Genomic DNA, 16,280 nt, shown 5'->3' on the forward strand with positions numbered 1-16,280 from the left:
CCATTTTTTATCTTCCTCCTTTCACTAAAATTTTTATCTCCCTTTTTTACATTTTTAGCCATTTGTTCTTCCGCCTGTGCCTTCGCCAAACGTATCTCTCTCTTGGCTTCTTTCAGTTTCACCCTGTAGTCCTTTCTGCTCTCCTCTTCTTGGGTTTTTTTATATTTCATGAACGCCAACTCTTTCGCCTTTATTTTCTCAGCCACTAGGTTGGAGAACCATATCGGCTTCCTTTTTCTCTTGTTTTTATTGATTTTCTTCACATAAAGGTCCGTAGCCATTTTTATCGCTCCTTTCAGCTTAGACCACTGTCTTTCCACTTCTCTTATGTCCTCCCATCCTAACAGCTCTTTCTTCAGGTACTTTCCCATTGCATTAAAGTCCGTACGTTTGAAATCTAGGACTTTAAGTATCGTGCGGCCGCTCTCCACTTTAGCCGTTATATCAAACCAAACCGTTTGATGATCGCTACTACCCAGGTGAGCACCCACTCGAACATTAGAGATACTCTCTCCATTTGTGAGGACCAGATCCAATATCGCTTTTTCCCTTGTGGGTTCCGTCACCATTTGTCTGAGCAGAGCCTCTTGAAAGGCATCCACAATCTCCCTACTTCTTTCCAATTCCGCAGACGGAACATTCCAGTCCGCGGCATGACCAATGTGATTTTTGTTCGCATATACAGTAGTTTATATGTTAGGATCTGTAGCAGTCCCACTTGTTCTGTCTTACTTGTATAGATGTTTTAGGATCCATTAAAAACCAACTTTAAAATTTTTAATTTGCCTGTAGGCACCTATCTCTATAGAAACCTACCACTTTGATGTAGGTATTCTACACCAAGGTGCCTACTGGCAAGTAGGCATGCATAGGAGCAGATTTAGGTCGGAGTTTGGTTGTGGGCAGAGTTAGGCACCGGTATTTTAGACCAAGAAAACTCTGGCTTAATATACTGGCACCTATGTTAATTTAGGCACTGCTAGACGCAATTCTATAAACAGTGCCCAACTTTTATTGACATGCAGTAGGTGCTGTTTTTTAGGTGCTTACCGAGTTAGGAGCCATTTATAGAATCTGGCCCTTAGTGCATAACTTGTATACTGCACAACTGTAATGGGAGTATTCAAATGGGTGGAGTACACGTTATAGAATAGTGTAATTTAGGCAACAAAGTGCAGCACTTAGGCATGTGCGTTTAAGCCTGCCATATACATGATGTAAATGAGTTCACTTAAATGTTGGTGCATAAATGCCAACTTATGCTAGTACTGTATAACAGAATGTGGGTGCCAAGATTCTGTAATAAAATGTTCACTTACCATAGAACCCAGAAATTTGGCTCTAAACTTTTGGCACATTTTTTTATATAACTTCTCCATGGTGTCCAAACCTTTTCTCTAGCTGCATGATCTTACAATAGTGTGGCAATGTGTATGCTTTATATCTCAAACCATAAATAGATCATGAGCTGGATGGAGACAGACAGTAGAAAACCTTCAGGCAAAGTGGAGGAAGTAGGGAGCCACGCATAGAGAAGCATTTCTGAAAGAATGTTCAAGTCAAAATTGAGATGTCCAGCTCATAACATCCAAAACAGAAATGCATCTCACATGTATTTGCCAACAGGAAATATGCCAGGATTTCCTGTTCGAAAATACTTGGGATGGGCGACGGGCGTCTATATGCTGAGGATGTCCAGCAGAAGCAGCCATTTTACAAATTGGAGCATTCAACATATGAATGGCAAAAACACGGGGCAACATTCTTAGACATATGGCCATATAGACATCCCTGCAGAGCAGAGGGGCAGCTTAGTGGTTTGTGCAGTGAACTTTAAACCAAGGGACCCAGGTTCAAATCCCATATTAATTTTGTAAATGAGAGCTCTCCAGAAAAGAAAAAATACCTGCTGTAACTGAATATACACCACTTCAATAACTTTCAGGCTTGCATGTGGCTTACGAGGGGGTGCTGAAAAGTTCTCAGCTCAACCAAAAAGAGAATGATCTGTCAAAGCATAGAATTTTGTTTCTGCAAGTTGGCATTTAACGAAATAAAATACCACTCTTTTCAGCTACAGGGACAAAATTAACAGTCAGAATTTAGGAAGTTGGTTGGTTGGACTGCAAACTTTTCAGCACCCCCATGCATACATTTAGTTACAGTAGATATTTTTGTGTTTCTGGAACTTGGGTCTCCTAATTTAACATCCAGCTCACTAACCACTAAGCTAGTTCTCAGACTTGCTTTTTGTTTGTTTTGCTAAGAATGCCCATACTTGAAGTTGTCATATCCCTTTTCAGTTTCACTTTCAGCAACCATTAGAGCAGGGGTGCCCACACTTTTTTGGCTTGCGAGCTACTTTTAAAATGACCAAGTCAAAATGATCTACCAACAATAAAAATACTAAACATATACTGTGGTGCGCTAGCCGATTTAGCGTGCGCCCATTGTATTCTATGGACACGTTAGCATTTAGTGCACACTAAATCAGCTAGCGCGCCTTAGTAAAAGACCCCCATATTTATTTATATATATATATCGAGTGCACCTCTTCTGTCCTCCAGACCTCGCTCCATTCTCCAACCAACATCTTTCTGTCCTTCCAGCTTTTCTTTCTCTCTCCTCCACCCCTATTGGCAACATGTCTCCCTCCTCTGTTCTGATCTTGCAACTCTTTGTTCTTCCTCAGGGTCTCTCCCCTTCTGTCTCTTCTGTCCCATTGTCCAACATCTGCCCCCTCTCTTCTGCCTCCCCTTTGTTTCAGGTTTCTCCCTCTCTAGCTTCCTTCTGCTAACATTTTGAGTCCTCCCACCTTTGGTCCAGGTCTTTGTGTCTCTCACTCTCTTTGTCTTCCCCCTCCCCAGGGCCTGGCATCTCTCTCTCCTCGGTTCAGAGTGTTTCAACCTCTCTAAGCCCTCTAGTAGTCCAGGTCTGCCTTATCTGCCTTGTCTTCCCACTCCCTTTTTGTTCAAGGCTGCTTTCCTGTCCCTCCTCAAGGTCCTTTTGTCTCTTCTCTCTCCCCAATCCAGCGTCTCTAAGGCAATCTCCCTCCTGCCAGAGCCCTCGCAATGGGCCCAATTTTACCCCGACGTGTGGGACCTTATCTCCGCTGCTTCCCTCAGACTGGATCATCGAGCTGCTTCCTTAGACTGGTTCCCTCACCTCCGTTCTTCCCTCTGGGCCTACCACAGTTAAAAGTTCATTACGGCAGCCTGCAGAGCGAGCGCAGCATGCTGCCATCAGCTTTTGTAGCACGTTCCCTCTGCCATGGTCCCGCACCTCCTCTGACGTTGGGGGCGGGACCGCGGCAGAGGGAACATACTACAGAGGCTGACGGCAATCTGCTACGTTCGCTCTGCAGGATGCCATAATTCCACTACTTTAAAGGTGAGACAGTGACCGAGGGAATGCTAGGGAGAACATTGGCTCTGCGAGCTATCGGCATTGCCTTTGCGATCGACCGGTAGATCGCGATCGACGTTTTGGGCACCCCTGCATTAGAGGATTGATTCCTCCAGGGCTCAGCTGCTCAATCAGAGGATCTTTTTATACCCTGGACTGAACTGAAACAGGACTAACTTAGGACATCCTTCTTTTTAGATGTGGATGCTTTTACCCATTCAGTTACCATATTTCGGGCCACAAAACCCCGGACATGACCCAGTTCAGTCTCTGGCCCTGCCCAGTTCCACCTTTAGCTCTACACCAGCCCCTCCCAGTTCTGCCTCCAGGCCCGCCCCCACAAATTTCCTCTCTTCCCTGACTAGCTCCAGCTGCATTTGGAGGGCCTGGAGCATGCACAGATGTGTGTGATGTCATCCACACATGCTCAGAGGCCCTCTAGATGTGGCCAGAACGTGTCACGGCTTTCCAAAATCCCAACAAACTGCCAGGTTTTGGAAAGTCCATCTGGGCACCTGGATAGTCCTCTGAAAAGAGGTCTGGGTTTTTCCGGACATCTGGTAACCCTAATAATCATTGTTGGATGTTCTGATTTTGGGCCCTCTCTAGTCCCACCTAAAACATTCCCACTTGCTATTTGGACAAACTGCAATGTTGGATGCCCCTTTTCTGCCTTTGCAAAATTGAGATTTGGACTTTTGAAACAAAGGGATGTCAAAATGCTTTGAAAGGAAGCTCCTTAGAGGTCCATGGGGGTCACCAATGGTCCCCAGGCCTTGCTATAAAAACACTTTTTCCAAGAATAGTTCTTCAGGAAAACTTGAATATCTAGGAGTTTGTCAGGTGGAGGTGCAGAATGGTGGAGGCAAGTTAAGCTTTTTTTTTTTCAATTTACATTTTATTTGTGTGGCAGATGAACAATCTTATTTAACACTGCTTAAAGAATTTAAATGCCAAATGGTTTATTCAGTGCCAGAGATCCTCAACATCTGGACTATATAAGGCTCAGATTGTCAAAGTAGCATTATAATCCTCATTTGTTCTGATAGCAGATGTTCCTTATCCTGAGAACATATTGTAGTTAACTGTCCCATTTTACTAAGCTGCAGAAGAGGTTTCTACTGTGACCTGGAGTGCTAAATGCTCCAACGCTCATAGAATTCCTGAGTGTCAGAGCAACATTAGATCATTTTGCACCTCGGGCCACAGTAGAACCATCTACCGGGGTGGATTGTTTTTGCTGGTTTTCTGATGTGATTGTTGGCTTGTGTTTTCATACTGTATCTTTTCATAGCTTTGTATTGTTAGCAATTTCTCAATAAATTTTGAAACTTTAAAATAAATAAATAAAAGAAACCTCTGCCGTGATTTAATAAAAGATGGCCTATATATAAATTTGCACTATTGATTTTTATATGCATACCATGGAGTCTAGCTACAAGCTGTTAATAAAGCAGATATAAAACTGGTACAAAGGCATTAGGCAGCCTAGGCAAAGCTTCAGCCTTGTGCACCTTTCAGAATCCTAGTCTCTTCTTCCTCACAAGATTTTAATACAATTCCCCAACCTCATCATTCTAAGAATAATCCTATAAAAACCATATAATTGGACATAATTCTGCTTGGTGTTCAGAAGGGTTTAACTTAGCAGGAGAGGCTCCTGGCACTGAATATCCAAGGTCAGTTCAGCCTGCAGCTATAAATGGGCTGTGGGCGGAATATCGGATGGAATTGTAAATATTAAACAGAAGCACACATTGGGGACAATTCTAGAAAGGTCAGTCAAATTTGGGCACCAAAATACAGAGTGTTGAGTGCAACACATGCAAAATATCTGTGCCATTGCCAAACAGGCAGACCTGTCAGTAACACAGACCTGTTATGTTTTTTTTTCAATAGCTAAAACCTCTGGGGGTTGGTTTTTTTTTTGCATAGCCAAGCGATGTTAGTGCATCAATCACTTGGCTACTTTGCATGGGGTTTTAGCTAATTTGCATGGCTGGATCGGAAAATGGGCAATGAGGGGAAAACACACAGTGAGTCATTTTGTGCATTGGGTCAGTAAAAGTGATCATTGCTAAAGCTGTGAAAACAGGTTTAGCGATGATCACTGACTTTAGTGCATCTAGTTCTTAGTCCAGCGATTTTTCTACTTTTTTCATTCCATATTTTTCCCATGGAATGAAAAAAGTGCAAAATCACTGGACTAAGGTATATAGCCCTCGATGGAAACTGCCCAACTTTGTTGGTTGAGCTGAGAACCCTCATATGCCTCCTTGCAGTTTCACACTATTCAGATTGTGCACTAATTTTGTTGAATACCATTTAGTGCTCAATTGACACTATGTGCACAAATGTAACATTCCTGCATATAAGTGCTAGTATTCTATAATTTTAATGTGCAAATGGTACTATATTTAGGAGCTAAAGTTATAGAATGAGGAAGATTGAGGGTGCTATGATTTTGTGTGGCTGTCAGAATCTGAATTGCTTTGACTGTAGCTCTTTGCTGCCTCCACCTAAGACAGGTTGTCCTTGGTGACCATTTCTTTTGCATAATGTTTAAGGGCATCCTGAGAAGAGATAAATTGAAAATCCCCCAAAAAGCACATGAGAGATAAAGTAAATTAAAGGTATTTTATCCTTATAGGAAAAAAAATCTTAAATGTGTTTTATACATTTTCATTCAATTTTTCAGATCACATTCTTATATTTTTATTCTAAAGCTATCCAGTTTCTCACTATTTAAATTTTGAAGCCTGTCCTGCAACATTTTTCTATATAATATATAATAATAATAATAACAGCTTATATACCGCAATACCGTGAAGTTCTTGAGTGATAGTTTCATCTGATTTACAATCTTCAGATAACAACACAACAGGATGTTTCTTCTCTCACTGCTTTGGAGATTTCCATCCATTTGACAATTAAACCAGAGTTTAGCTTCAGATTCTCATCTTTGAACTATGAGTAAATTATTTTCTTGCATTTATCTCCCACCCACTCCAATGCACTCTATGCAAATCATGACAACTAAACAAATACAAACAGCACAATAACCAAAGTACTAACTAACAGTTTTAAATGTAGTAGAAACTATATGGCTAAAATAACCCAGGATGAGATGACACCAAAATATAGAAGTATTACTGACATGCATGATGTGAACTGATAGATAGATCTAAGAAACAAGAAAAAAGCAAATGCCATAGTTGGAAGTATAAGCAATCAAAGCTCTGCAGAGGAGACAAAGGCAAAAAGTTTGGCAATAAAAGTGTTGACAGTTCCATGCCGGAAAAGTTTCATCTCAAAGATTAAGAGAAAGTCCTGGGGCTCTGTGATTTGCTGCTGTACCGCCACAAGCCAACTGTGGGTGTTCATTTTTTTTGCGCTGAAATAACCCTTTTCATTCCCGCTGGTGATGGACAGCAGAATGTCATCCCCGGGGACGGTGTCCTGGGGGCCCATTCGGAAAATGTCAGTAGGCACTTTAATGTTGGTAGGAAAAGAGAGGTGGTGATAGCTTATTCTCAAAGGCAGACTCTGGCACTCCTTATTTTCATTACAAGGCAAGCGCTCACAGCGACTGTAAGAAAAGTGAGAACACAATACAAGAGAGGAATTAATGCACACATAAGCAAGCAAGCAAGCATGCATGCAAAGCAAGAGAAAAAACTACAATTCTAGCACATTCTGTCTATCATCTACTTAGACTAGCAAATCAGAATGCAAAGAAACAGTATTCATTCTACCAGCCGCCTAATGAATACATATTAGTTTTTTAAACCATTGATTAATTCAGTGGGGGAAAAATTCTCAAGGACATTATTCTTATCTGTTTCATTATATTCCACCTTTGGCTTTTTGTTTAGGACTCTAAGGACCAGCTGTCTAAATGATATAGTTTTTTTATATTCCATGTTTTCTTGTGAAAGTCCATCATTTCCAATCCGCCTTTCCCACCACCATGTATCATACATCAACATTATTAAAAAATAAAATAATCAATTTCTTAGTTTGTCTATGTTTATTAAAAATTTCTACCCCAGCTCCCTTTGCGTAAACAAAACAAAAAAGACTTTTCCTCTCTGTTAGGTCCTAGCTCAAGCTCACTGTCTAACACCAGCTCTAGCAGGAAACACATTTAAAATCTGACATATTGTAATCGCAAAACTGAAAATAAAATGATTTTTTTCTACCTTTTGTTGTCTGGTCATTTTATTATTCAAATCATGTTGATCCCAGGCTCTGGTTATCTTCTGTTAACTTGCTCACTGAGTTCTCCTGCACATTTGACATTTTCTTCTTTCTCCATGATCACCATTCATCTTCCCTCTCTGTACCTTCCCTTCCACTGCCATATCCAGCATTTGTTTCTTTCCCACTGTCTACTATCTCTCTCTCTCTGCCTTGTGCTCTGGGTCAAACCTCTCTATTCCCCTTCATGTAGCATCTCTCCCTTCCTCCCCTCCATTATCATGTGCAACATTTCTTTCTCTTTCCCCATGCACCATCTCTCCCTGACCTCCACCCTATGTCCAACATTTCTCCCCTTCTTATCACCATGCATGTCTCCCCTCCACCAAATGCAGGATTTCTCCCTCTCACCCCTTTCTACCTCTTTGTTGCATCTCTCCCTTCATCTCCACCCCCATCCAACAATTCTTCCTTTCTCCTCTCTCCCCATGTGCAGTAGCTTTCCATCCCTCCCTCCTATCCCTCTGTACAGCAGCTTTTCATCCCTCTCTCCCATATCCTTGTGTATCAGCTTTCCATCGCTCCCTCCCATCCCTCTGTGCAACAGCCTTCCATTTCTCCTGTGCAGCACTTCCCGATCACTCCCCCCCCCCAAAAAAAAAAAAAAAAAGAGACCTCAACTTTCGGGCCTCCTAAAGCAACAGCAGTTGTGGTGGAGACCAATGGGTGGGCAGAGACTGGTGGTGAACTTTGTGACCTGCCTGCATCAGTGACGCAGCAGAGGGAAGGTCCCTGCGGGGCAGGCCAGGAACAGCCTGTTCACCACCTGTCTCTGCCACTGCTGCTGCTTTAGGAGACCTGGACAAGACCCGGATGCAGTGGTGTAGTAAGGGGGGGGGATGCGGACTGTGCCGGGCACAGAGTTGGTGAGGGCGTTGGCTCCTTTCCACTGTGCCCCGCTACATTCGCGCCATCTCTTTCCCCACCCCGTACCTCTGTATTATCTTTGCTAGCACGAGCAACTTCTGCTTGTTGCTCGAGCCAGCCTGGTTTCCCCTCTGAATCACTTCCGAGTCACGGGGCCAAGAAGTGACAGATGGAAATCCAACACTGGCAGAAGGAGCATGCTGCTTTAGCAACTCACACTGGTGAAGATTTAGAGATATGTCAGGGTGGAGAGGGACAACACAAGTGTGGAATAGGAGTCGTGGGGGGGGGGGAGGGGGCACAGAAGGAGATGAGGCCAATCCCCTTACTACACCACAGGAGACTGAAGGACTCACTAAATCGGTGAGTCTGATTTTCTCTTTTTTTAAAAAGTGAATCGATTTGAATCGGTGTATTAGGCAGCACTACTCTGAAGTAGCCTAGCAGTTGGTGCACTGGACTGCATATCCCATTCTAACTAGTACACTTGGCAGTCGAAAGTGTGAGCCCCACCAAAAACCTTCTGTACAAATGAAGGCATAAGGGCTATTGCAGTGGCTTACAGTTTAGTACAGTAGGTATTGGGCGCGTTTTGGAGGGTTATAGTGAGATGTGTTACCTGTCACCTTTTATGAGAAGTTCACTGCAGTACCCCCTAGGGTGTCCCACTGCTCTGCTGGGATGTCAGTGTGGCCAATCTGCTAAGAATGCTGGCCCTTCCTACATCCCAATGGCTGGTTTTTGTGTTTTTTCATTTGGACTATTTTTTCTGAGGACAAGCACATCTAGAAAATGGTCATGTTTGTTACTGGACTTTTGTGTGTTTTCTACGAAACTTCTAAACTTGGATTCAGATGTCATATCGAAAATGCCCCTCAACATCATATGCTCTATTTTAATCGGTGACTATTAACGTGATTACTTAGTTGTGGCAGCTTCAAGATGCAAACAGATGCAGTGGCATAGTAAGGGGGGAGGGGTGGTATGCCCTGGGCGGTGTCTTGGTGAGGGCGCCAGCATCCATTCTCCTCTCCACCCCCCTACCGTGTGCCCCTTCCCTTCCCCCGTACCTCTTTAATGCTCCCTGCGTAAGCAGCTACCCCAACCTGCTGCTTACGCCAGTGTTGGCTCTTCCTCTGATGTCACTTCCCGGGCCCGCACTTAGGAAGTGACATCAGAAGAAGAGCTTACACTGGCGTGAGCAATAGGTTGAGGCTGCTGCTCACACTACGAATGCTAAAGAGGTACGGGGGAAAGGAAGGGGCACATGCATGGCAGAAGGGGGCAGGGAAGTAGCGGATAGTAGTGCTGCCCGATTCAGGGAAAAAAAATTTCGATTCGATTCAGCCTATTGAATTGGTTTTTCGATTTGATTTTCCTGCCCAATTGGGTGTTGTTTTTTTTCCCAAACATCCTGGTGGGTTTATTTTATAGCTTCTTCACCCCCTTTGGCTTCTCCTAACCACACTGTTTATTTTGTTTACATCACAGCTCCAAACAAAAAAGACTTTTCCTCTCTCTGTTAAATCCTAGCTCATGTTTGCAGTCTAACACCAGCTCTGGCAGGACACACGTTTCAAATCTGACATATTATAATCACAGAAAATAAAATTATTTTTCTACCTTTTGTTGTCTGGTCATTATTCAAATCTTGTCGGTCCCAGGCTCTGGTTGTCTTCTGATAATTTGCTTGCCAGGGTCTCCTTCTTTCTCCGTGCTAACCATCCATCTGCCATCTCTGTCCTCCCCTTCCGTTTCCCTTCTCTTCCCCTGGAGGTCTGGCATCTTTCCTTTTTTTCTTCTCCCTCCACAGATCCACCTTTTCTTAACTACCCTTTCATCCAGCATCTCTCCCTCCTTCCCCACCACCCCTGGGTCCACCATCTCTCCCTTTCTTTTCCCAACTACCATCCTATCCAGTATCTCTATCCCCCCCTCCACACCATCCCTTGTGTCCAACCCTAAATCCCATTGTCCATAATCCCTCTCCTCTATTTTTAGACCCATTATTTCTCCCCCCCCAAAGTCCGGCATATGCACGTTTCTTTGAATCCCCCCTTCCCTCCCTCCCTAAACTTCTACACCAGGGTCCCCCCTCCCCTGAAGGTCCCCCCTCCCCTGAAGGCCTACACCCCACCCCTGAAGGCCTGGCTGTCCCCCTTTAAGGCCTGCCTGTCCCCCCTGAAGGCCTGTGCCACCATCCCCGAAGGCCTGTTTCCCCCTTGAAGGCATGTCTCCATCCTTTGAAAGCTTTCCCCCCCTTAAAGGCCTGCCTGAACCCCCTGACCCCCCCCCCCCAGGAAGACCTGCGTGTTCCCCCTGGTGTCCGGCTTCCCCCCTGGCCTCCCTGCACCATTTACCTTATAGGAGCAGCCTGCAGCGAAGATTGCGGTGCTAGCGATCTTTGCAAACTGCTTTTGGAGCTGTTTCCTCTGCTGCGTCCCACCCATCTTCTGACATCAGAGGCAGGATCGCAGCGGAGGAAACAGCTCTGAAGCAGTTTGCAAAGATCGCTAGCACTGCAATCTTCTCTGCAGGCTGCTCATATAAGGTAAACGGTGCGGGGAGGCCAGGGGGGAAACCGGACACCAGCACTTCCTGACTGACCCTCCCCCTCTAAAGCAGGTGCGGTAGCGGCCAGCCAGCAAGAGCAGCACTGCTGTTCCTGCTTTAGGGGGCGAGGGTCAGCCGAATCAGAAAGCGGATTTTTTTTTGCTTTAAATCGATTTGAATCGTGAATTGGGCAGCACTAGCGAATAGGGATGGGGAGCAGAGAAGAGGGCATGGGAAGGGCGACACCGCCCCGGGTACCTCTCACCCTCGCTACACCACTGAACAGATGTGCATTGGGAATTAGTCTGACACCACGAAACTTATCTTCACTTAAGTGGCATGACCCTAATTCTGCAGAAATAGTCTCATTTTGCATGTATACTCATTTTATGAGTTATTTTGAAAAAAAGATAACTTTAGATTTATCAAGAAAATATATTTTTAAAACCCTTTAGATTGCATTGGTGCCATAAATGCAGAAAGCGGCTCAATAAATTGCTAGTGGTGAAAAATCATTTGCACATGAACATTGAGTTTCAGTCCTTTAATAATTCCCCGGATGAAGCCGATCTATGTTCGGCAAACCGGGTACCGTCGGGAGTGGACTGTTATTTAAGATAAGTTTGAGGTTTTTGTTTTAAATTCATTGCTTCATAAGGTTGGTAGCTTTGAAGTGGGGCTATCAAGCTATATATAGTTCTTGGTTGGAGTATAATTTTGTCTCTTGTTTGTTGTAGGTGTGCTTAAGGCACACGTTCACCAAAGGGTATTTATATTAACTAATACAGATAAAGCATCAATAAGGTTAACACATAATTGAGACTGAGGAAGTTAAATTTTTAAAGATTTTCATAAAACTAAGTAAATAAATAAATAGTGATAATAAAATAAGAAAAGTCAATTTGACATAATTTGAAATAAGATTTAATATACACAAATGTGTTAGTTTTGAAAATACGAGAGGTTTTTTTTGTAGGATCCATGATTGAAATCTGGAACTAAGTCTCAGACTTAGGGCTAGATTTATCAACCTGGAACCTAAAATATGCAGATGGGGGTGATCGGAGGAACACACCAATCTGCCTGCATGGATTGCTGTTGTTTGATCCGCACGCATGCGCTGGACCTCTGGGCTTGGCACAGAATTTTTTTTTTCTTTATCTTTTTTTAGAGCCTGTGGTTTTAACGCGCTTAATCCTGCGGGTTAAAACCACGGGCTTACACTGCGGGGAAGGGTGGGAGAGTCGGGGCTGGGGAGGCAGAAGCCCCTGGAGTTGACACCGGTAACACCAGTGGGTGGGAAGAGAAGCCACAGATATCTGCAGGGAGCAGGCTGCCGGGAAACGAGGATCTCTCCACTGCAGATCTTGGCTTTTAGGAGGCTGATCTGTCCAAAAAGTGTGTTTGAAGAAGCACAGGCTTCAGAGAGGGCCCAGAGCTCCGATGTCGCTCCTGGGAGATACTACACCTGCCACTTCCAGGGTAAGAAGAATCTCCCGGGTCTGAGGTGACAGCGCTCATGCTACACAGCCAGGCACTTGGGTCTCTTCAGCAGATCTGGTTTTGCACAGTCTTCTATAAAAAGGAAGGGGATTATTGTTTTCTGAACGGCATGTCTGCAGGAGATCGGGGCTGAGCAGGATAGCAGAAGGCAGTCGGAAAGGGCTTCAGCGACTGGTCCTCAGCAGTCGCTTTTTTTTTGATCGGCCAGCCCAGTCGGTGTTGCAGGGTTTTGTTTAGTGAATCGCGTCCCTTCCTACTTTGCATGCCATTGCCCTCATTTGCATGCACAGATCGGAAGATAGTTGGCAGAGAAGTAAGTGAATCAGGCCGGGGGCACAAACAGATTGGTACACGCTCAGTTTGCTTTGTGAATCTAGTCCTTAAATATTTGTGATTTAATCAGTTTCTGAGCAGGTTTCTGAGATCCTTTTTCCTCTCATACATAATTAACACCTACTACCTGTTGATAGAAAGCCATTGTATGGTTTGAGCTTTGGCTATTTATTTACTTTTATTCCATCTCCTGTATCTAGCTAGTGTTGAAACGGAATTCACCCCTTTTGGGGAAGGAGCCATAGACATTATGTAGCAGCAGTGGCATACTTGGCAAGGTAGGAACCTGAGGCGGAGCACCCCCTCCTTCAGGCAGTAGGAAGGTATATGGATTGTTGTGGGGTTGCAGGCTACCTGCAAGTGGACGCTGGCTCTGCTAGTCCCCCAACCAAGAATAGGAAGTTGACATCAGAGGGGGGAAGAACCATGGGCTGCAGACCCACAGTGCTTGGAAATAACCATGATAAATGGCCATCAGCTAAGGACTGTCACTGTAATAACTAGATTAAGAGAGTCTTTTACTAAGATTAGCATATGTTATCTGTAGCAAGTCCCAAAAGAATAAAATTGGTTCTGTAGCAGATAACATGAGCTAATCTTTAGTAAAAGCATCTCTAATAGGGGAAAACCAGTCAAATACAGTGGAATCTTGGTTTACGAGCATAATTCATTCCAGAAGCATGCTCATAAACCAATTTACTCGTATATCAAAGCGAGTTTCCCCATAGGAAGTAAGGGAAGCTCGCTTGATTCGTTCCATCTCCCCTCCCCCCGGCCACCGGCGCTGCTCCACCCCACCACATTCCCAAAAGACCTCCCACCCCCCCACTCCCGCAAACCGGCATCCCCCGCCCGAACTGAATGCTTACCCCCAATGTGGCATCGGCACACAGCACCAACCCACAGGAGGTGCCGGTGCCCGGAGATCATGCCTCTCCCCCGACTGGGCCTTGAGCATCTGCACATGCTCAAGGCCTTCTGGCTCCCACTTCTATCTCGGAGAAGCATTCAGTTTGGGTGGGCGAGGATGCCGGTTTGCGCGGGAGGGGGGGGGCGATGCCAGTTCGTGGGCGGAGGGACTTGCAAATCGAGTCAATGCTTGGTTTGCGAGTCACGATTTGAGAGAATGTTTTGCTTGTCTTGCAAAACACTCGTAAACCAAGGTTTGACTGTATTTGCAAATGAAGATCCTAGCTCTGATTCTAAGTGGATTGGAAGCTCAAAATAGCAGAAAAAAACTGCCAATTCAAAACCAAATTGAATAAAACTATACAGAAGGATATAGGAAGTTGATTATTTTGACTGCTATCTTACTAAATGAAAGTAGTAATATAAATTTCCTCTTTAAAACTCATTGGTACTTACCAATGATATGAGGGAATTTTGAAAAGTTCTCAGCCCAACCAAGAAGAGAATGACATGGAGCCATGAAACTTACAAGTTATTCCACACTTTTTGTTTCAATGATATGAAATGAAGTGTCAACAAAAGTGTGAAGTAAGTTTCATGGCCTCACCTCATTCACTTTTTGGTTGGGTTGAGAACTTTTCAGTGGCTCCTTCTAGAAAGGCAAAGTATCTAATCTAATCTAAATCTTGGATTTATAAATCATGTTATCTCTCCAAAAGGAGCTCGACTCAATTCACATAAAAATCGATAATTGATGTGAAAGTAGTTAGATTAGAGAGAAAATAAACTATTAATGAAGACCCTCAGTCAACATCCTAGAGAGAAGATAACTAATTTTCCTTAGAACAATTTTCTAAGAACTGTTGAAATAAGTGTTTTCATAGATTTACAGAAAATTTGGAAGGAGAGAAGATTTCTAACACAAGGGGGAATCCCATTCCAAATCACTGTAAAAGTATATGAGAAAGATCGAGTACTATTACCAATAGATTTCATTCCTTTTAAAGATGGAAAGGACAGTTTAAATTTCTGAGACTTTTCTTGAATCAGAAGATCTCTGATTATTAAAAGATATTGGAATCAAAGATGTAAATAGCCCATGTAAGATTTTAAAAGCCACAGAAGTATATAAGGTAAAATCTTGGTTTGCAAGTAACTTGGTATGCAAGTGTTTACAAGCAAAACATTTTATTAAATTTTAACTTGATAAACAAGCAAGGTCTTGCAATACAAGTACATACAGTATTTTGTATTAAAGATTTTGGGTTGTTGAACGAATCGTCTGAGTTTCCATTATTTCTTATGGGGAAATTTGCTTTGATATACGAGTGTTTTCGATTACGAGTATATTTTTGGAACGAATTATGCTCATAAACCAAGGTTTTACTGTATTTATAGTCACAATCATCAGACAAAATTGCTTAATATGGTTGAAAAGATGCAATACCTGCCCTATGTACAAAATATTGCATAAGAATAATTGACAAATAATTATGTTCATCTAATCACAATGAAAGTATTAATATTCCATTAAATCATTAGTAGCAAAACAAATCAGAATCTGCCATCAGGCTATCAATAGAGGTGCTTGGTGAAACTCTACAAAAAGACACAAGCAACAGGCATTATTTCTGTGGCAGGTTCTCTTAAATGGAATGCTTTACCAGGATATTTGAGACTATGTAAAGACAAGATGTGTTTTATTTTATTTTATTTGATGTTATTTAGTTATTGTATGGTGGGTGAGACTGTGAACAACTATGATGGTCTCTCAAAACAACTGCTCCGTGATTTTTTCACTGGGACCTCAGCTGTGGGTCTGAGTGTTCACTAAACAATATCAGTTACTTATTGATTTAAAGTGATATTGTTCTTTATAAAGAAGCAAGATGATTAGTGAAAGTGTTTAAGAAGCATCTAAAAACATATTTGTTTGTGAAAGCTTTTTACTAGGTAGTGATGTTTCAGATTTTGACAATCTGTTTTACTGCAGTCTTATGTTAGTTTTAATAAGTTAGATAACTTTGGAGGAGTGATTAGATAATGTTGTACTGATTATGTGTGTATACATGATTATGTATGTTTACCTTGTAAACTGCTTAGGTTTTAGGCAGTGTAGAAATTTTTAAAATAAAAAATGTATTCATTCATTCAGATCTAATCATTAACTACATTAAGTTAGTCCAATTATTTTTGTTCCTTTATGTTTTTGATTTATTTCTACATATTATCTTGAAAAGTGGACTAACATGGCCATAAGAACATAAGAATAGCCTTACTGGGTCAGACCAATGGTCCATCAAGCCAGGTCATTAGTACCAGGCCAAAACCCAAGGAGTAGCAACATTCCATGCTACCAATACAGGGCAAGCAGTGGCTTCCCCCTTGTCTTTCTCAATAACAGACTATGGACTTTTCCACCGGGAAATTGTCCAAACCTTTCTTAAAAC

General features: G+C 42.9%; 1 protein-coding gene across 2 annotated transcripts in view; it reads right to left on the reverse strand.

Annotated features, from left to right (window-relative positions):
- The window catches only part of FBLN1 (fibulin 1), a 338,157-nt gene that overhangs the window by 37,929 nt on the left and 283,948 nt on the right, over positions 1 to 16,280 (reverse strand). Inside the window, exon 15 of one of the 2 annotated variants that reach the window (XM_033951177.1) lies at positions 6,028 to 6,994. The exons of the other annotated variant lie outside the window; for it this stretch is intronic. Within the exon in view, the coding sequence (XP_033807068.1) occupies positions 6,637 to 6,994 (358 nt within the window). The 3' untranslated portion in view covers positions 6,028 to 6,636. Of the gene's footprint in view, positions 1 to 6,027; positions 6,995 to 16,280 lie in introns of those variants that run through there. 2 annotated transcript variants of the gene reach the window in all.

This window comes from Geotrypetes seraphini, chromosome 7 (genome assembly GCF_902459505.1).
Source record: "Geotrypetes seraphini chromosome 7, aGeoSer1.1, whole genome shotgun sequence".
Taxonomy (NCBI): Eukaryota; Metazoa; Chordata; class Amphibia; order Gymnophiona; family Dermophiidae; genus Geotrypetes; species Geotrypetes seraphini.